Here is a 23372-nt window from a genome sequence, read left to right on the forward strand (position 1 = left end):
CTGACCTTAACAGCATTGTGTCCTGACCTAAATACATTAAAACTACTACAGGCTACAGGCATAATAAATCACACACACATACAAAAAACTGAAAATAATCAAAATAAACAAATGAACTAATGGTCAAACTTACAGTCATATTTTTAATGACTTGGCTGCTATTATGGTCATGTTAATCTGTTATTGCTTTCTTCAAAGACCGATACATGTTGAAGTATGGTCCTTGTTTCTCGTTTAATTAAGGATGATAAACAAGCTTAATTCGTTTTTCAGCAAAAGCACAAGACTTTGGCCCAGTACTTTAAATGCACACATGGGGCTGGAGCTACAGTAACAGAACAGGTTAGTGCAGGGGAGGGATTTGAAGCAGCATGAAGGTAAAGGAAAAGACATTGGGGGATTGAAATGAATGGGTGAGTACTTATACCAACCTGCTCTCACTCCCTTGCTCTTTCTTCTCTCTGACCTTCAGCCACTTCCTCAACAGGAACCTCTTTCGTCTCGGGGAGGCGCTGGGCGTAGAGCAGCGTGACCAGGACGATGGCACGTCCTCATCACTGGATGGGGTAATTTCTATGGACGGCAATTGTAGGTACTCCTTTGAACCTGAATGGGATCGGGCTGTAAGGTGATTTTTGGCTGAGCGCGCCCTATCAGCTTCGCTGGGCACATTTCTCATCCGCCGCATTTTGAAACGTTTGCGACGCAGGGTCGGGGTGGAGGAGCTGGAGTGGATGCAGCCATCGGACACCGCTGTACTCCCCCCGTCAGAGTAGGCCGGGGCATCGGATGGGACGCTCACCTGGAGGAGAGGAGGCTTTGGAGTGTCATTCATGATTCCAGCTGTATGCAGCCTCCAAGCAGCCCGTGTTACAATACTTGAGAGAATACAGCTTGAGGCTGGGTTACTTAAAAATGTTCAAAAGAAGCGTAGAATCTTGGGTTAGCTCCAACGTATCAAGATAGAAATAAAACAGTCCGAGCAAAAAGCTGGAATCCTCAAGTCTTGTGTCTTTCAGCAGTTCTCCCCTTGTTTGTTGATGTGCCTCTTGACTGTTGCCCACTGACAGACTGTAAAAGGTGTCTGTAGAAGCGCTGGTTGAGATAACAAGGGGTCTTCTGTACTGAGAGACGACCAGATGAAACATGTATACGGGCCTGTAACCTAACTCCTGCACTGGTCCTCCCTTGAGTCTGCCCAGGCCAAGTTACACCCGCTCACACATTGTCCACGCTAACTGTCCAGGCTGTTACCTTAGCCGCTAATGCTAACACTACAAAGACAAGGCACTAGCGACTACGCTGTTAAATATTGATGAGGATGAAGCGTGGAGTGCTGGGAGGCTGTTGTTGTCCACACTTGGTCTGCAAGTTGGTCTGTGTTGGTTGCTTGCCAAGGTGCTCTTGTCCAGCTGAAGTTGCTACCTAAAGGTTAGAGGGAGGTGATAGTTTTTTGTCTTTTTTTGCAAGGTTCAAGCAAGGCTAGTGATGATGAAGTTATAAACACAGGCACACAAGATGAAGAAAGTAGAAGAAAGCAGGAGATTGCATGCACACAGACACGAACGTCGCCCACAACAGATTCAACTAATCAATGAGAACAAGAGTAACTGATGAGAAACAAACAAAATCTCAACCTCTCACGATCTAGTTCACCACCCCTCACCAGCTTGTCATCAATAAATAGCAAATTTGGTCTCAAAGTCTTCAAATACTTTGACAACACACTCCTTTCTAGACAAAGTAATGTTCTGTGTTATACAGTGTACTTAGCAGAGATGGTGGAAGAACTTGAAACCTATTCCATTCTATCATACTACACCACAATATACTTACACAATAATTACTAGTGTTTTCCTCAAGTTCTTACTGAATAGGCCTCCTACATGTTTTTGAAGACACCAATTATATTTTCAATTTACAAAATTCCAAATAAATAAATTCCCAAAACAAGGATTTTAGGGCACACATGATTTCTAGCGACAGGAGCACCGAGCCGTGTGCGAGTTATATATTGTGCCACTAAAACAGAGTCAAAATAGAGGCCAAACTGTAATGAAATTGGACAGCAGCCACAGTGTCAGGAGAGAAGCGCCAACTTAAAAAGACACTCTGAAAAAAGGGTTTGATCTTGAGGATGATCCAGGGACTTAATAAAAATGGGATTTGACACTCAAGCACACAACAGAGGACACTCAGGCAAATAATCCTGGCAGGAGGTTCACAAGCCATATTCAAGCAGATTGAGTGTTAATTCTCCTCGATTGCTTAACACATGAGTTGGGAAAGCACTGTTATTATTCATATGGCTTTACTGTAATCTTAGCTGTTGACTCTGTACATAACAAGGACTATTCAAACATTATTATCAGTGCAATAGAAGTCATTGTAAAGGCCCAGCTGCTTTCATTCAAAAGCTTGTTAAAGTGTGAGTAAAATTACAAGAACCTTATGCACAAGTAAGTAAAATGCAGCAAACATTCACATAAGTGACTTTGACTTTTTTGAATCAGTTTTAAATTGACTTAATCCTGAAATAAATATGAAGCTAATGAAAACTGTGTCAGTAAAAAAGCTACCACACAGATGCCACTGATATCACAGGCCTGTGCAGTTTATTAAAATTTAATCGACATAGTTATCTCAATCATCATCATCATGAGGCTTTGTAATAGTCGGGTTTACTGCCAAAGTGGCAGTAATTGCACCGTTTTTGAAGTTTGGAGGGGTAAACTGATTTTTTTTTTTTTCTGTGTGTAAGCTATTTTGGTTTGTCTTTTGTATAAGCATTTTTAATCATCTTTTCAATGTTCATGATGGGTTTCAGGAAATTCTATGTTTGTGTGTTTTGACAAAAAAAAAAAAAGAAGACCTCACAAGACTGAACAATGTGAGGGGATATTTTTTCCAGCCCTCGCTATATATCACAGCAATATGAACATAAGTAATTTCTACCTTTAAGTCACTGAACTTAACTGTAACTATTGGTTGTAAGACATCTTAGCCAGGGGATACTTAAATTAGCCAGGGTGTTTCATCTTGACATAAATAATACACGCTCTTGCAAACGTGGTAGGTAGATGCAGAAAAATCATGCATTAATTAAGTCTAGACACAGTTTCTGGTTACAGTTTTACACATTTTGCTTAGCCCCCGGTCAGAGCATGGCAATGCGCACAAATCCGGTGAATGGGGAGATCATGGCTGAGCCTATGTGCATGTATTTTTGAGTGGTAGAATATGTGCATGTACTGACAGAATAAAACATGGTGACTGTCCCATTCTCATGAATTTTAAAACAGCAGTAATTCTCAACTGTGTAGCCGGGGGGCGTGTTGATACACCTGCACTGTGTAGGAGGAGAATGCAAAATACTGCCTGCAGCAGGAGGGCCCTGATGGTCAGGCCATTGAGTGTGCCTCTTGCTCTTTGCCATGCTTATACATAAGTGGAGTCAACAGATGGACCCACCACAGTGGAGCTTTGCTGATACAGCTGACGCGCAGGGAGAGCAAGAGCCAGTTACAAAATGTCTATAATATGCCCCGATACCAGGAAATTGCTCATCCATTGTTTTCAGTTATTGATGATTAATGATAGATACATCAAACCTGACCAAGGACCGAAAGCAGTTTGATATCAGACATCATGTAAATCATTCAACAGGGCCACACTTAACCAGTAGTAAAAGGTTTTATGAGTGGCAACAACTGCATAAAGACACTAGCACTAAAATTAATGTGTGAAAAAAACTACTCCATAAGTGCAGTGAATTACAGATGCCTTAACTCAAACTGAAACAAAAAATATATCAATTTTAGAGGCTTTTGTGTTACTTCCCCTCAGTAGAAACAGCCATGCAGCACATAAACGCCATGTGATTACACTTTGCTGGCCATCAAAGTTCAGCCCAATTGTTTTGTGCCTCTCTATTCTTAGCACTGTGTCCCCGCCAATGCAATGTCAGAGACCAGGGCAGATTACAGAGGCATGCAAAGTGTGATTAAACCAACGCTGATGATAATACATGCACCGCCAAATGCTCTGATTAGGCAAATGCATCCTATAATACTGGCTTCAGCGGCATATTATATTTTTTCCTCAATAAATAAAAGTATCACATGCAGGTAAAAAAAAATCCTACTTTAGATTTTGATGCTGTTGGTCCAAGGACAGCATTAAAGGAGGTGACTTGGTTGTTTCAGCTCAAAAATATGATGCAAATTTAAAATAGTGTAAAATAGTGTTTTATGGATTCAATTACCAGTATAGTTCTGTTTTCTGGTTCTATATAACAAATATTTTAGTATAGATAGATCGTTCAGGGATTGGTATCAAAAACCAAGTAAAGTACCGGTATAAAAAAAAGTGAATGGTACCCTGATCTAATAATAATACTTTACGATTACGTAAAAGTACGATTTATGATCATTGTAGGTTTCTGAGTTGATCCATTAACATACAAAATGTGAAGATAGCAGGAACTGTATGAATTGCATATAGACTATTTCTCTATTCAAGGAAGCTCTTAATTGACAATAGTGCGAATTTACCAGAAAAACGTGAAGGCAATCACAACATAAAACATAAAACACTACGAGATTACGGATCAACACTGCACTGGCTGAACATTTTCATTAAAGCATAGCAGAGCCGCTCATGATGACATCCTCTCACTACAACGTTATGCCAGTGTTCTTCTACAGCAAAGTCTGACGAAGAACCTTTTCCCAAATGAGGTTGAAGAACATCTTTACATAACATCTCTTACAAAAGAGCACAGAGGCTGTGCTCTGAAGTGTGTCCATACTAAAGCCAATATCAAGTCCTCACCATTGAGCAATTACACACTCATGCAGGAGCGCATGGTGGTGCACTTCGGGACATCTGTATGTCATTATGCCAGTGCTGGTGCAGAAAAATGTGCAAAGAAATGACACTGAAGCAAAGAATTCAAAGTTCATGTAAGAACTTTCACCACACTTTACCTATCCCCCCATTTTTGGTGTTGAATAAAGGCTTTATTTTTTACCACATACATTTTTATCCCCAACTTTAATCACTTTATTTTGAAGGTATCGAAATCAATGTGAAGTCATGTAAATTATTATTTTTCATCCGTCATGTTTTCATAGTTTTGTGATCGTGTTTTGGTCAATCACATTGTTATCATCTTTTTGTCACTGTTTAATGGCTGTCTGGTTGATCTTTTTGTTGCTTTTTCATTTATCTATAATTGTGTTTTTGTCACATTTTGGAAGTGTTTTTGATGTGTTCCTGTCTTTTTTCATCACCTTTTCATTACTTTTTTTGTTGCTTTTTCATCACTCTTTAGTCATGTGTTTTTGTCGCTTCTTTATTGTGTTATTGTTGCTTTTTCGGTGCGTTTGTGTCGCTCTTTTGCCACCTTTTTTTGCGCTTGGTTAAGGCGAGGGTTAAGGTGGTTAAAAAATATCCTCTGTGAACTGATTTTCAATTTTAAAACCTAAATCACAAACACTATACTTGTTGAAATCTGAATGAATTGTTTTGCTTGTTATTTACCAAAGTTATGCAACACTGGTTCTCTTACTTGTACTTACAATTCTTGGCAGTAACAATACGCTGAATACAACTTTTTACTGGACTTGATCCGGTGAAGCCCCCTTTGTAAAAAAAGCATCGGGAACACGGTGTACTGCTTATGCCTCTTTCTTTGACTGTCAATCGAGAGCTACGAATGCAATTAGGCTCAAAATGCCCTGAATGTAATGACTCATCGTGAAAATGTTACACTAAGCTTCCGGGTAGAGAGCTACAAAGCTACTCTGAAGGCGGTCCCCAGAGTTCCCAGAGACTCCAATGTAGCCACAATGGCATTATGTTATTTTAATCACAGCTCACAGCTCATGCTACATCCCAGCGTCCTCACGTCGTGTCTCCTTTTCTTTGGTCCAAGTCTATAGAGATTTGCCGTAGTGATCAAAAACCAGGCTTTCATCTCTTATTTAGATACCCTGTCAGCTAAAAATAGGATCATTACACTATGGAAACCAGGCGCATCTCTGAAAAAGACACACTGTACAAGCATTTGGAGCTGTTGCATTAGACATCTGCTCAATACAAGGAGAGGCATTTAAACGTAATCGATTCATCTCATCTCATCATCATTTCTATGAATAGTTCAAATATGACTGGTGAGATAAAACGTGTTCATTCAGCACCCACTGACATACAGTATTAGGTCTAAACAGATAAGATAGTTTTGTGCACAGTGCAATGCATGTCTGGCTGGGGCTGGAGAGTTTTATAAAAAAAAAAATTGCCATAAGCGCCACTGCAAGTGTCGTAGCATGTTATGTTTTTTTACTCATTACTTGTCCGTGAGAGTAAATACTGCGCTGACAGAAAAGACAAAGGGAGTTAGTTACATTGTAAATCCAATTACACTATGGAGATATTTTTTTTTCACTCAAACTTGGCTGTAAATACTGTTTTAGCCTGTTAGCTTCTTCTTCGTGATTCTATTAGTGTGTATTGGTGACTCCAACCCAGTGCAGGAAAGCTGCAAGTGTGGTTTTCTGGCCAGAGACACCGGGGGAGAAGAAAGACCCCCCAATCATCCCATTAACACTTGTATTACCCCCAGAAGGGACTATGAAAAGGATTTATAAAGGTAAACAAGTTACTTAGTACTGCTTTAAAACGACCCCATGGAGAAGACATATTTTATTGGTTGTAGAGAAGACATGATGTGACCTAAATTATATAGCCATAGCAAATTAGAAACTTGCAATTATTTAAATGGCAATTTCTGTTCAATTGTTATTAACTGTATAGCCTTCATATTCATGTAATGGTAAATGGTCTCAACTTATATAGCGCTTTTCCACCTACATTAGGCACTCAAAGCGCTTTACAGCAAGGATCCACTCACCCATTCATACTCTCATTCATACACCAATGTACGCAGACACTGGGGGTAATGTGGGTGAAGTGTCTTGCCCAAGGACACAACGACAATGTGCACTTTCAGGAGGTGGGATTCGAACCCCGGACCTTCCGATCATGAGACGACCCTCTCTACCATCTGTGCCACTGTCGCCCCAGACATTTACCATATTCATGTCTTTTGTGGACGGTTTACACAATTTGCTGGGACACTCTGGCCCAGTAACTGAAATGTATCAACTCTCTATCTCTCATATTCCTATGAACAGAAATAATTTCAAAGAACAGCAGAGATGTTTATGACAGAGGAACATCTAAGAATCAGCATGGCCTGTTCATGACCTGTCATTTCCTGTGGGGTACGAGACATTTTCCCAGGCCATCAGACTCGACAGCGCGCAGGCTGAGAGAGGGTGTGAGGTGCATTCAAAGTGGGCTCATTCAGGAAGTCTCGTCGAGTGGTAACCACAGCTGCCACAAGTAAGAGCAACTTCAACACAATAAAATGACTGCATGGTAAAAGGCACTATAGTTACTTTATACTGACATATTCAATTCCAAATACACAATACCTGTAGGCTTCAGCTATATCTAATACCTCTAGAAACTACTCAAGCGATGTGTCTGCACTTATGACCAGAAGCGTGTTTAGGCTATTGCTTTAATTCTCTGTATTTTGGACTTAATCTTTATATTGACAGAATGTGATTTTATTTTTTATTTATTTATTTTTCCCCCCAAACTCTTAAATACGTATTTGCAACATTTGGTTGTAATCATTGGTCAAAACAAAAACAGCAATTCATACCTAAATAGACAGGTGTATGCTCAGTGTGACTAAACGTATAGATTTCAAAGGAACCAAAGTAAACAGACAAAGTGAGTAGAGCCAACTGCTATTATTTATGAAGCTATCTATGAAACCAACAGGCCTCGTCCATTTGACCACAAGTGCGCCCTTCTAGAAAGCATTGAGCTATGGCTGCTTCATGAGACAGGAGATGCTATAATAATAGGCTTATGATTGTACTGTAGTTTTGTTACATAGACTGTACAGTCACGACAAGTACAAATACAAAGGAAACACGTTTGCCATAAAAAGGCTTGGGCCAAAGCAACACGATCAAATGAAATGCATATCTGTGAAGTTAAGCCAGAAAAGAAAACTTTCACTTCAGCAAAGAAAGCTTGGAATGTGCCTCGTGTGGCAGATCTCAACAAAGCAACTTGTGTCAAATGGAAGTACGCACTGGGACTGCCGCTTTCTGACAACTTTCATCTGACATAGACACGGTCTTCTTACCTCCTCAAACTTCCGCTCTCCGGATCGTCCCTCGTTTAAAACTCCGAGGTCGACATGGAACTTTACGCACGCTAACCATCCATGCCGTCAAGCAGAAGGTGGTGCAGGGACCGAGAGATGCTGCTGTATAATCTGTGCACGCCGCCGCGTGTGTGTTGTGGGCGGGATTTGACTCTGAGCGCGTTGTTCACGGATGAGAGGCGGCGATAGCAGACCATTGAGCAGTGACCTATCAGTGTCCGTCCGACACTCATGACCAGTCTTGTGTTAACTCTTTCCACCACTTAACGCAATGGTGGCTCGCACCTTGGCTTATTACGCGTTCCATATTAAACGGCCTATGGCAAGAGGAAATTCCATAAAGAAATTCCAAGTACACTCAGGCCCCTATAAAAAAAGTAATTAACCCAACGCGAGCTAAACTGTTGAAACCATTATGTCTGTGTACTTGGATGCCCTATAAAGCTGCCTCCCAGAGGTTTTGCACCCACAGAGATCAGAGTCTGTGATGTTGCACCTGCTCACTCTGTGGCCTCCTTTTCACCCTGATGGCAACATTATGAGGAAAGGTTGTGAGCTAGAGAAGATAAAGCATTGGTCGACATCACATTTTACATCAGTATAATGCCAAACAAGCTTTTTTTAATACTGCTGTCGAACATGCAGCCCTACACACACATCCACACACATTAAACATCACCCTTTTGCCTATTAGCGCAAAAATAATACTTAGGGTTAATGTTTATTTAAGAATGGTGTATTAACATAAAATGGTGTGTTAATATAAAATTATGCAATGAAAAGAGACAGATTAGATAAGAATAAATGACCTCTATAGATGGCTATAATTGTCGACAGTTATAAACAGTGTTATTTACACCCACTTTTGTCTGAAAACATTGACATATGGAAATAGGGGACCAATGCAGATTAGTATGTCTAATGTCATACAATGAGGAAATTAGTTGTGTAAGCCTAATAGGTTATTGAAGACTTCATTTTTATGACAAACTGCGTTGAATGTAATGGCTTCTTGCAATCGAATGTTTAAAAGACAAACATGAAGAGATAATGCATATTAAGGTTAACCTTTACACTTCAAACTTGAAGATATATAACTGCATCGATACAAATCAATCTCAATGTATCTTAATGATAAGGGTAATGAGTCTGTTGGTGTGGCTATCAGTCATCCAGGAGTTGTCCATTGAAGTCGAGGTTTTGAAAGTTGCCATCTAAATCTGATTGTCAAGTAACCTCCAGTTATGACTTTGAAACCTCTATAAAGTTTTACATTAATCATTTAAATCAAAAGGGAGGCCACAATCTGCTTTTTTGACTTTCAACTTTGTAATTTGTTTCATAAGGAGACAGTTATAGCACAGATCATGAAGCGTGGTCTTTTCTCTCTCATTGGGAACAAAGAGTTAAAGGTCACAGTGGGCAGCGTGTCTTCTGTCAGTCTGGGCCGGTGCATTTTTAACTGTGGCTCACTGTGCACGCTTCGTGCAAACGGCTGCTGTCTAAAGCCACTCGATTTCAGTGGAAATCGGGAACAAAGCATCCTTTTATGAATCTAAAAGGGGCAGAAAGTTGCAGACGAAAGACAGATAATAAAAAAATTAAGAAACCGAATCAAATCAATATGATAAACAATGTAGACTTACACAAATTGCTATGTTAAGCTCACAAAGCGAGGGTGAATTCAGTGCAGTTTCTTCACTTTGATTAACTGTAAGTCAGGCAGGCTCCCACAATAAAGGATTCACTTTGTGGTATTAGTACAAAGTATATCAGAGACTGCCGGGGGACTGTAGCTTTAAACTTCTTACCAGCGATGTCAGCGCACAAGTTTGTTTAAATAAAAATGCCACTATCACAAAGAAGATTTCTTTCTACAGTGCTTGGTATTTGGTAGCTGTGGTAACAATGAGAACCACTGTCCCTTTCTCCAACCTCAGGACCCGGCCGGAAATAGCAACTGTTTGATAAGACTCCAATTACACACAGAATGGCTCCGTGACAATGACTCAAGGCAGAAAGTAAAGTAAATCACAGCGGGACGATTTTAATGGGCTGTAGTATCACTACTAGCAGAAGTACTCACTGAAGGCAGATAAAGGTTGCATTGACGTGACATCACCACATCCTTAAGAGCCTATAGTTTAAAACTGAGGTGGAGGGCAACTGAAAGCTCTATGGCGGTAACTATGGTAACTGGTGAACTGCAGATTGTTTTGTCTTAGTTTTTGGTTGATATCTCAGTCATTACTGGAAGAATCATGAAACAAAAACTGTGTCAAAGTTCATCGTCTCATTATGTCCTCATAAAAGCATCCAAAAGAGGGGACAATATTCAAAAACATGAGCGTGATGTTGGTCAGTAGAAAGGACTTTCAGCCATAAAAATAATAATGTGTCAGGTTTGTGGATCCAATCACTATCAAACACTGATGAGGAAAAACATTTTTTTTTTTTTGCAAAAACTGTATTTCTCCCATAGAGTTGTATTAGCCCCTGCCCTCCACCTGACATTATCACATTATCACATTCTAAAACATGACTGGGACCTATTGAGGACAAATCATTTCACAAAATATCAATATTAAAAAAATATCCCTCAAATTTATTACAGTATAATCATGGGTGAAATTATTCTATCTATATAAAACAGTAATAAATATAGCTTTTGTTATAGCACTACTGAGTAAATATAGCATCCATTCAAGAACTTGACCCGCTGCCTGAAGAAAATGTATGTTTAGTAGTCACTCATTGGTGAACATTGGACAGTGTGTGAGCCTGGAACCACATGTGCACTTGCTGAAGTAATTGCTGCAACATGGCATTCATCTTTAGCTGCTGGCAGATGACCCAGACGACTTGTTGGTCCTCTCCACTCCCCCACATCCCTGCCATAACTCAAAACAAGAATCTTTCACTATGCGGCAAACTCCATATGAGGAATCAGCTCTATGACACATTCCATACTTGATCAGAAAAATACCATACATAATATCATTATCCTTATGATAGATGGGTGACAACGGTTTGTCCACAGATCTGAAGATTGGCAGTTCAATCCCAGCTCCAGCCAGTGCACACTGTCTTGTCTGTGTGTGCATTTGTGTTCAATATGCCAGACAAAATGACAAAATTATTACAATACATTATTTGGCTATTCCGTGACTATAATAATGCTTGTCTCCTAATTGCTCTTCTATTTGTGCAAAAATAAAGACCATATAAAACCGAACGATAATTGTATCGTACTCGATTTCTCCTGCAAATTTATTCTGCTAGACATTCTTGTTGATCAATCTGCATAATTAAGTTTTAATTGTGATGACAAGCACTAGAGTTACAACTTGTTCCTGGCATCATAAATTTGGCTTCTGTTTATGCATTTTGCCTTTTTTATGAGGACATGTTTATTTTCACAGTTGATTTGTCTTGTAAAATGACTGTATTTATTTGGGTCTCGTGGAAAACTGTTCAGCTCAATGTGACATTTCATTGGCACATGCTGTTAAGATGTATGCTAATTGGTAGGGCTCCAGCGCAATCCTCAACAAACTACAAAACAGAGCCATCCATCACATGCAGCAGTTGTGGAAGCAAAGCTAACACAACATGGCACATTTGGCTCATCTATTGCAGTGGGGGCACTTTTGAAAAATCCCTAAGACACCGACAAAAAATCTAGCTGTATTCTGACAATAATAGTTGAACCAGCTGGGGCTCACAATGCAATTTTATGAGATACACTCTGTCTAACATGTGATTCTAAAACAAAGATGGCTTTTCTTAGTTGTTTGTCACTGTTTCTACCAGACTTGTGCATCTGCGGGTGCTTTTTTCCACAATATGTGTGACTGAGCCGTCTCTGTGTGTGGGAATATTCAGGGATAAATGTGTGAATGACAAAAGCCACACTCAGGAAAAACAGCAATATGTTGTTTACTGTAGGACTGGAAGATTTTCATTGTAATTTTGTTTTGGATTTTATTTCTAAAAAACAATATAGAGATGCACATTAGAATGATGGCATCCAGTGTTTGTGTATGGGCTGTGTGTGGTGTCAAGAAAGCCACAGTAAAAGAGCTCAGTTGCGATTGATTTTGCAGCCTTGTGTTTGACATTGCATCTTCAATTTGCTTAACTTTGGAGATAAAGATGCTACTTTTTCATGAATGCTTCAAAACATTATTTTATGTGTCACTCTGTGTTACACCAGACAAAAGGAAATCGATCTTATCAAAACTTCAAATTGTTTCATACACAGTGTCTTTGTGTTGCTCAGAAGATTTCAAAGTCGACACAACAAAGGCTCTCGCATAAACAAAACAACAAGAAATAGATGTATTCAAAGTGTAATAAAATAGCTATTTTACATTGTTTGGACTACGGTTCCAGATGAAGAGAGATTGTGTCAATATGGTTAGTTTTCTTTCTTTGCGATTAGATTTAAAAACAATCCATAAAAATCAATCATGAAATCCAGTACTTAATAATAGAAACCCTCTGCACAAGAAGCATGTGGGCCCACCTCCGCTATATAGTGATTTGTTGACAAACTTGACAGGTTGTCAGTCAGAAGACAATTATTTAGAAGGCTTCTCATTCTGAAAACTGTCTGAGATTTTACTATAATATTTATGACTGTATGTTTTATGTACGTATGAATGCATGTGTTTATTCATTTATGTATTTGCTTTCAAGATAATATGCAGATTCCTGCGGCTCATAATCCCAAACACGGAAAAGGAAAAATTGAAGGCATGAAGGGTAGTATCATATTGACACAAGAATGAGCTAAAAATCGTACCTTTTGGCAGCTTTACCTCTAGTACAAATGAAGAAACACATTTGTTTTGCTTGGCGAGTGCTTGTACACCTGCCAGCTCTGTGCCAATCTAACCATGTTCCTCATTACTTCAGTTTCTTCATATTATGTCTTTCGTTTTTCTGCCAGTCAACTGAAAATAATCAAGCTGCGATTTGTCACAAGTCAAAACTCCCACATAGATAACTGCAGATGCCAACATTGACTTTCCTCAACACGTCCTTATGCAGTTCCCTTGGGGCTTTATTCATTAGCTGGATTTTCAAAATGGCACTTGTACTACAGCTTTACCAGGCCTTTGAGGCTAAGGCCAGCCCACGTGTCGACCTGATGCCGTCTGATGGGGTACGGTAATGAGTTAGCTGCTCATTAAAGTTGCTTTGCAGACAGATGCCAGGAATACTTGTGCTATGGGGGAGATTGATTTTTAATTGTTAGGGACTTAAGGTGATAGTTCGGTCAATATACACTACATGTATAGAAGCCCTGAACGGCTATTTCTGAACTGGAAGATCCGATTGTGTCTGGAGCAAGTATCCCAAATGAATATAGACTGACAGTTTATATTCGGATTACATAACACATGACAGTTTCATGAGTAAGGCTTAAAGCACTACTAAGTAACTCTTGCCCCTAGAGGCCATAAGCACAACTGCAGGTGTCGTAGCATGTTACGATTTTTTTACTTATTAATTGTCTTCGAGAGTAAATACTACGCTGACAGAAAAGGCGAAGGGACAGAGGGATATTGTGCATCCAATTATACAATGGAAATATTTTTTTTCACTCAAACTTGGCTGTAAATACTGTTTAAAGTGACGCTAACCCGCAGTTAGCTTTGCCCGTTAGCATGTTCGCTTCTTCTTCGTGATTCTATTAGTGTGTATTGCTTGCTCCGGCCCGGTGGCAGTCAAGTTGCAAAACATGGTTTTCTGGCCAGAGACACCAGGGGGAGATGAAAGACCCCCCAATCATCCCATAAACACTTGTATTACCCCCACAGGGACTACGAAAAGGATTTATTAAGGTAAACACGTTATTTAGTACTGCTTTAAGTATTTACTTTCTTTTCAATAGAAGTGTTGCAAACTCACCTCTGTTGTTATAGTGCTCTTAAACGATTTAAAATGGTACAAAACACTCATAACTTAAATGCTTCAATAAACTTTACATTTTTAATTTAACCAGCTCATACTGTAAGTGCTCAATGAATTACACTGTCTAACCAGCTTCTTTTTAGACACATAAACACCCCCGAAGGGAAGAATGTCTGTTTACTGCTGTACTATGTGAATAACTGACAGCTTAGAATGGTCGGCAAACAGATGAAGAAAACCCATATATACGTATAATGTGCAGGGGCGGTAAGAAAGAAGCTATTTATGGAAGCACATTTCCATCTTAAACTGCCTTGGCAGAGAGGCGGCAGTGACATTCAAGGACACAGTCAGGAGTGAGAAGGCATCTGGAAACAGCTACAAGTGGCTAATTAAACCAGCCCCAACAAAATAACAACATCTACATGTGTCCCCCAGAGTCAATCATTAACAAAAGACACTTCTATTTAACATATTTCCCATTACTCTCAGATACTTCAATAAACAAAGCATTTCTAATTGAGAGAATATCAGGTTACTTTTTCTTGCAGAGGACAAAAGAGATGCAGTTTAAAAACACTGATTTGAGTCAGCATGTGTCACAGTCCAAGGTGCGACAATTTTTAAATCGTCGGTTCAGCACTTTCTGTGAAAAGGAAACAATTTTATGCCCATTGACTGAAAACTACTGAGTATCTGAATAACAGCCTATAGTACGTGAACTGTTCATTAGTTCAGTGCAAGCAGTTTCCTGACAGGGAATAGCGCGGTCGCCATTTTCTCTTTACAGGGCAAACAATAATGCTAAATAAGACGCTTTCGATTGCTCATGAAAAAAAGGGAAATAAATGGTTTGCATAATTTATGCTAAGATCTACCTGCTCCATTTGACATGTAAAGCAGGTTGTTGCCCATGACAGGTTCACAGATGCACACGCCTGGAATAGAGGTGATACATTCATTACAGCCCTAATTGCATATCTCACAGAAAGGCTCCGTTTGAAATCAGTGTTCATTTTGACAACATATTTTAATGTAGTTTTAGTCTTGTATTTAATTTTAGTCGCGATTTAGCCGATCAAATTTGCATAGAAATTTTGCCGACTTTGTAATTATAATATTTATTATGATCGTATTTAATCCTTAAGTCCTCTGCTTCATGGAGCTTCTCCTCATGAAGAGCTGTTCCTTTGGCACTGAACTGCCATTGGAAGTTTGGATGATTTAATTTTAATTTTATTAATTTATTTGAAAAGGGACAATGCACATTAATCAACAGTTCTGTAAATGTGTCTCTTCTTTTCATTTTTATTTAGTCATATTTTAGTCGACGAAAATATTACTTTGACTAAAATTATTAGTTAATATTTTAGACAACGAAATTAGCACCTGGTGAAGAGGGAGCTGAGTCGGAAGGCAAAGCTCTCGATTTACCGATCGATCTACGTTCCCACCCTCACCTATGGTCATGAGATTTGGGTAATGACCGAAAGGACAAGATCGCGAATACAGGCAGCCGAAATGAGTTTCCTTCGCAGGGTGGCTGGGCGCACCCTCCGAGATCGGGTGAGGAGCTCAGTCACCCGGGAGGAGCTCGGAGTAGAGTCGCTGCTCCTTCACGTCGAAAGGAGCCAGCTGAGGTGGCTAGGGCATCTGTTCCGGATGCCTCCTGGTCGCCTCCCGCGGGAGGTGTTCCAGGCATGGAAGGCCCAGGACACGGTGGTGGGACTATGTCTCCGAGCTGGCCTGGTGTCGCCTCGGGGTCCCCCCAGAACAGCTGGTGGAGGTGTGTGTGGATCGGGAAGTTTGGGCATCTCTGCTGAGACTGCTGCCCCCGCGACCCGGCCCCGGATAAAGCGGAAGAAAATGGATGGATGGAAATTAGCACTGTTTGATATGCATACATATTTGCAATTTGATTATCTACACGAAGAAGGTAAGTGAGTGAATAATCTTCTGTTTACCAATGACATTTGCCTATTTTAGCTCATGTGTATTCCAATTTCAACCCAATGTCAAAAAACATAACAGGGAAATCCATCCACTCTGCTACTATGTCTGATTGTACATAAAAGGTTTTCCCTCCAGAGTAACTTATAAGCTCCTATTAGCTGCCTGTTCAGCGCGATTCATTTGCCCACACAGGACACTCGGCTTAACACAGCCCTCAAGACATAATAGGAGGGAATGGATTAATGGTCACTTCTCTTTTGATCTTTAAGGGCAGTCTCATTAGAGATGATCCTGAAATGAGAGTCAGTGACTTAATACGGTACACATTTGACCAAATTTGTTCTTGGGGTTTTTTGGGAGGTTATTTTCCCCCAGTTTTGAACCTTAAGAGGGAATGTTGGAATACACCCAGCTATTTCATATCAAATTCATTAACTGGGGACATCTTATATTAATGAAAACAATAATACCTTCAAGAGTCATTTTTCACAGTCCGAAGAAATAAATCAAACAATAAAAGTACGAGTTTATGGCCCTATTGACCAGACAGTACAACTTACAAAAGAGAACACTGTGGTCTGCACAGACTGTGACCTATCACTTGGCCATCATCTTATTTGTGACTATGAGACAGTCTGCAGTCGTGGTAGAGCTAAAGCGATATATACAAACAATCTCTCCCTCCACATTCACAAGGCAAATTAAATAAGGTTTAAATCCCCAACCTCCTTGCTTGAGAGGTGGAGCCACCGTTACACAAAACGTTAGCATTGAGAAGCGTCACGCCAACCAATTGTGTCAAGAAGGCAGGAAATGCATTCAAATGTGTCAGCTTATTAAAGTTGCATGAATGACAGAGCCTTGCTTCATTTCGGTATCATTTGCAACGTGAAGTTTTGAGCAGTTTAAATAGGTTCACGTTTAAGACTTTTTCGTGAACAGTAGCAGAACGATAACTACCAATATCAAGCATCAGTCTTACTTCAGCAGTCTGGGCGTTTGGTTTGTCGAAATGAGCTTACGGGCAGAGAACTGGTCCCCTCACAGGAAGCCTCATCTGATAAATCCGCTCGGTGATTGTTAGTTCCCTGCAGCGTTCACACATTCACAGAGCTAATATCACAGCGGTACAACACACTTTTTTTACAGTTATTTTGTGCCGTGGCAATCTATTGCAAATGACAATTCGGGGGAACCATTATTTATCAATCAGAAGACTTTATTTAAACAAAGAGAATGCCCATTTTAATTGTACTTTGTTACAGTTTTGTTTTGTTTTTAATACAAGCTGTACACCAATAGTAGGCTGCAGCATGAGAAGTTTATCTTTCACACCATGTCAACAGGAAAAAGAATAGACCACTCAAGTAGGTCAGGAAAAAACAGAATAAAATCATTTTCAGCTATAATAGGAAAGTTCCTGTCGTTGGCTTTTGTGGGTTTCGACATTGTCATTTAAAAGGTGAGAGTGACAAACCGCACAAAAAGTACCACGGAGAAAGACTTTCCATGTAGCTATGCCAAAAATGTGTTTGATTAATAGCCGAAAATCCTGGACGACCTTTCCTGGACGAGGTTCCCCCTGATCATAAGGACATGAACCCGAATGCAGAGAAATGCATTATGGGAACAGGGGACTCTTTAGTGGGCAGAACTGAAAATAGCCCTTGCAGATATTCCAGGAGCCTCCTGACGCTATCTCAGTGCAGGTGATTGTTGCTCACATTAGGGTCACGCTGATTTATGGATGCTTTTTTAGGATGCCTAATTTGTCTTACCCTCAGTTTGGTACAAGTGAATGCTGATGTCAAACTTTTTAAATGCCACGGTGGCGTCATACTTAATTCATTTACATGTTTTAATGGATTTTATTCTCTCCTCCTTTCTTACTATAAGGACTTGGAACTATCATTTACTATGTTTAAGTGAACCTGACTATCAGTGCAACATGAGTGGCTTTGGCACATTCCTATTATCTTAAAATCATCTCTTTTTTTGTGTTTCTTCAATACTCTTTGATGGCTGTGCACTGTTACAGGGGCTCAGGGGCAGAACAGCTCAGCTCCACACAGCGCAATGATGACAGCCAGTAATTATCTCATGTAAAACTGTACAGAACAGCACCGTGGGTCTAGTTTTTGTCTCACCCACTCTGTGGTTCTTGTTAAATTTCCCAGTGGTAAACCAGACACCTCTAGCAATAGCTAAATGACTCAATGATCATTGAATTTTCTAATTCCCTTTTGCAATAAACATTATACCAAACTAATGTTTTTAATGTCCTGGAGGATGAAAATCAAAGCACACTGGCTTCAAAACACACTTCTTTGGACTAGATGATGAACATTAGATTTGGTAAAAACAACAACAAAAACTTAATAACAAAATGGCAAAAAATCCTTTTTTTTTAATTTAAAAGTTTAAATATTGATTTTCAAAAACAAACATGCTCCCATAACACCTTGCAACTAATTCTCACAGTTTTATCACAGCAATTAAAACATGTTCCTTTTAAAACACATAATTGTGGGGACCACAATGTGCGGCCTTCCGTGACCTTGATAATTGTTGCATTGTTTGCTACATCTGTTCTGCAATTACCGAGCTACTTTTGTACCTGTGGGCCATTTAAGACAAAGTCTGTAAGGCTAAACACATTCTGACGACTCACATCAGCTGCAGTTGTACAGTAATTACAACTGGCAACATAATACATGGTTTTAAGCCCACGTGCAGTTCACACAGTCTAATCCAGTTTATTACATGGAAAGACCTGGATTTAATTAAATAAAGCATTTCCTAAGTCTGACTTAATGTAGCACCTGCTAATACCCTACAAATATGCCAACCATGCTCCCACAAATACATGTGTTTTTTTATGCAGAGAACAGGTGATTATCTAAAGAATTCCAATAAAGAGTGTTCATCGGTTATGCAGGGGGAGGGTTTTAGCCTCATGCATGTCATTTAGTAAAATAGAAACCTTAAGTATTTGATGTAAGTTTCATTGTATTATTTTGAATGGTGCATTATGCAACTTTTTTTTTTTTTTGCCTTTACTTTCAATCACAGTGGTCTCTACAATGCTCCGGGATCACTTGTTTTGGAGGTTTTCTAGTGAGAGCTGCAGTGAAAACCTGGGTCACTACAATCTATCTATCTATCTATCTATCTATCTATCTATCTATCTATCTATCTATCTATCTATCTATCTATCTATCTATCTATCTATCTATCTATCTATCTATCTATCTATCTATCTATCTATCTATCTATCTATCTATCTATCTATCTATCTATCTATCTATCTATCTATCTATCTATCTATCTATCCATCCATCTATCCATCTATCCATCCATCCATCCATCTATCTAACCCCCCCCCCCAAAAAAAAATAAACAATGAATGCAACAGACAAAAATAACAAATGAGATTATAAAAACGTTTTTAAGAGTTAAAGGTTTAAGAGTTGGAGTTTTAGAATGTAACTTTGATTCATTGTGTCATCCAATCTGTATTCCTTGCTCACGTGAGCGTATATAGTGAATTGTTGGATTAGGCTATCTTACTTTTCCTACAGTGTAGGATATGTGCATTTTAAGGCACAGCCGTGTGAAGAAAGTCTTGGACTCACTAAAAGCTACACAGCAGTAATGAGCGGTTCATCGGTTCACACACCATAAGCACAAAAATAAGCGCAGATGACAGCTCATCAGTTAATGATATCGTCCAGCGAGAAGGAGACCAACGGATAATAGACTCATAGTAATAACGGTAATTTCAGAGCAGGGAAAACACATATTGTAATGCAGAGAAACAAACCATTAGGCTGATGGTTAGAAGTTTGTTTTGCACGTTATGTTTGTCACGAATAACATTGCAAACTCTCACTTGCTATTATTGTTATTATTACTTTGCAGTCATATTTCATGAATTCCGGTTGAGATCTACTGAGCCTGTGCCAAAGATCTGCCTGTACTTCACAATCCACCGGTCCACTGGTTGGTCAGCACTGGTTTTGGGTCATGTCATTCACACCAACAGATTTTAGCAGCTGGTGATGACAGCAGCATCACTCTCAACAATATGTTTCCCACCTCAACTCTCTAGTCAAAATATCAAAATCAAAATATATTTTTTCTTTTTTCACTTTCACCATTAAATTACACTATGACTCATCCGTGGCCAAAGGTCAAACTTTATTAAGCCTCTTTTGTCACTTTTTCACTCACACGCTGTCAATTCGATCGAGTGAGTAGTGAGGCTCGACTACAGCCACATATCAACCACTACTCTGCATTAAGAGGACAGGAAGTCATCATCTCATATTCAAATATGGCTCCAACCGTGGTCACCAAATGACCACAGAAATCTGGAAATAAAGTCGGCATTCAGTCGAGTCAATGAGCGGTAAAAATAAACACATTACACTAACAAAATGTCAGCAGGTGAGGTAAGCTTACAATATAGAACACATACTGAATAACTATGAAATTGACGTGTAACAGTAAGGTTGGTGGTTCGAATCATTCTCTGTGTGAATGTGAGTAATTGGTTTACACATGACTTTTCTGGCATTATTATGTACAACATTTTAACATACACTCATATATTTACACACATGTACAAAGAATAATAATGTGCATAATTAAACTCGAAAAGGAGTGGGATGAAGAATAACTTATGAGTTCCCACCCGTGTCACAATTACAAAAATGTGTTAGGAGCCAATAGCGGGACAATGTACAACAACATGACGGGATAATAGTAGTCATTTACTCTAATATGTATTTTCCAACAAATTCTACAGCTGGCCGGGTGAGCATGTTGCGGTGAATATAACTCCACATTTCCTTTATAAGACAAAGACGTGTATTTGTGATGTGACTGGATAAGGTTTGGCATCTGACTGCAGATCTGTTCAATATTTAATCAGCTCAAAGTATAGTATTTCTTTCAAATGCACTTCCACATCTGTGGGGTCTCTGGAGCTTTATGACTCACAGCAAACTGTTGTTTCATCATCAATTACAAAAGCACAGTCCAAACCAGTGGTCTAAACACCAGTGCGGTCCAATTATTAAATATTTAGCAAAATAATATAAAATTCAGAGATTTGGAGGGAGCATAAAAATCTGATCACAATGTCTTTTCTTTATATTCCCATCAATATTTTAGATATACTGTTATTTATTTACAAGTAATGCAATGTGGTGCCGTTGTTTTAACATTACTGTTAATATACTGAAATATAATCATGAATTATAACTAGACGCAGCAAAGCTTATTCCTACAATTAAAGTAAAAAAAACAAAAACATGATAATCAAAACCAAATTCTGGACGCCTTGTACAAACATTAAGCTCACCATGTTTTATCTGCAGCTGTTTGCTTTGATTAACAGCGTATGCAAAGTACACAATAGTGTGATTGTTACTTTACTCAATGCATCTATTTTAACACTAATAGACCATGTTGACTAAGTGCCTGAGAACCAATTATAAGTTGGCACATTAATTGCATTTCATCACTCATCCAGCAGCAGCAGACCCCCATTCCATGATTGCTCATCAGAGTCTCACGCTGAGGAGAGATGGAGTTTGGATCACATGCTTTACTCTGCACTGATACACCTGAATGAGACTTACAGGTTCAGAAATTATCCATCATTTTGAAGTCCGGTGTGAAATTGTCTAAATTATTCTCTTTGAGGCTGTACCCTTGCGCATCATGGGGAATGAACTCCAACATAACACAATAAAAGCAATTTACAACTCCATGAAACTACATGTATTTGTTGGTTCATAAGATTAACAATCTCCATAACTGCTCCATAAACAGGCAAACCAAAACAAAAATCCGTATTACACAACAGTTTCATACTAAGTCGCTCCGCTATTGTGTCTGATCCCGACTTCCCTTCGTTGAACAATCTGCTTCAATCTATCTGGTACCTCTTCATGTCAGGAAATTAAACAATGCAATTCCCACTGAGCTGCTCCATGCGAGAACTTTGTGTTGGGGGCTTTAAAAGAACTGCTGGCTACGCTCCAAAAACAAGTCATGTGACATTAATCCTCAGAAACAAACACTTTCTTATATGGGGCAAGAAGTATGTCAACCCCTATATGATAGAGGAAGATTAGCTCAGCTCCACATTCATTACCACAAGGCGACATGCAAGTGTGGTACCAGGGAGTTTACACACATTGAGGACACTGCCTATACTTTTTTTTTTTAATAATTCATTCAATTCCGATGTGCAAAAAGGTCATGACCACTGCAATTGTATAGTTCGAACATATCATCTCAAAAGGTCATCCACACTTAATGAGAAGAAGAAGAAAAAAAAAAACCCAAATTAAACAACTATTATGTGCTGGCTACTCCTGTTTTCCAAGATGCTGATGAGGTGGTGATTGACTGTACTTTCTAAGCATCCTCCCCCCCCACACACATTGGCAAGCTTGAAATCTCAACACGTGCATGCAACTTCCACATCCAGTCCACACAAGCACAGTCAACGCAAGCAGTAGAGCAGAATGCAAGTGAAAGCGATTTTTACAGACATACCTTCAGGGAACAATTGCTGGGAGTAAGTCAAAAGATCAGAGTGCCGGTGCCATCTGTGGGTCTGCAGGGTAAAGTATGGATAGATCTCTCTCTCTCTCTCTCTGCTTGTCCAATCCCAACTCCAAAGTCCTGTTCTTTTACATGACAGGAGGGAAGGCCAGAGGGGATTTTCCTTCAGCCAGGAAGCAATCTGGAGCTAGTTTTTCCAAATAACCCCAAGGGGAAGATGCTGGGGCGCACCTTCCGTTTGCTTAAGGAATCGCTTCTTGCTCTTGCTCTTGCTGTACCTCGCACAGCGGAAAGCTACACACTACACGCTCTCCTCCGCCTGCCTCCTTCTCCGTTTCCTCCACTCGCTCTCTCCGCTCTGATCCCCCTCCACGCTCTCTCTCGCTCACTCTGGCAATGCCTCCTTTTCCATAGTAGCACACAAAACACATGCAAATAAGAAACAGCCACAAGCACATGCACGGACTCATGTTGGTTTTTAGAACGCTTTGTTTGTTGGATTTGGGGAGGCAATGATCGGTTGGATTGGGGGGAAATCAGTCCCAGCTACTTTATATAACAAATATAACAGCGGAAACGAATCAGAGGCGAAAATGAGACGCTGTCAGGAAGGGCATCTGGCATACAGGAGGAGACAGGTTATTGGGAAATGACACCAGCA

At 39.6% G+C, this 23372-nt stretch overlaps 1 protein-coding gene across 9 annotated transcripts in view; it reads right to left on the reverse strand.

Annotated features, from left to right (window-relative positions):
* gramd1bb (GRAM domain containing 1Bb) overlaps positions 1-23012 on the reverse strand; it is a 65009-nt gene extending 41997 nt beyond the window's left edge. For 3 of the 9 annotated variants that reach the window (XM_079553461.1, XM_079553459.1, XM_079553460.1), the window contains exons 1-2: positions 22703-23009; positions 432-1425 (exon numbers count right to left, since the gene is read on the reverse strand). In XM_079553461.1, the coding sequence (XP_079409587.1) occupies positions 432-835 (404 nt within the window). In that variant the 5' untranslated portion in view covers positions 836-1425; positions 22703-23009. Of the gene's footprint in view, positions 1-431; positions 1426-22702 lie in introns of all 9 variants that reach the window. The other 6 variants (XM_079553458.1, XM_079553455.1, XM_079553462.1 and 3 more) reach the window with 3 other exon arrangements.
* Positions 23013-23372: the final 360 nt, after the last annotated feature.

Source organism: Gobius niger (genome assembly GCF_951799975.1).
Source record: "Gobius niger genome assembly, chromosome: 1".
Classification (NCBI taxonomy): domain Eukaryota; kingdom Metazoa; phylum Chordata; class Actinopteri; order Gobiiformes; family Gobiidae; genus Gobius; species Gobius niger.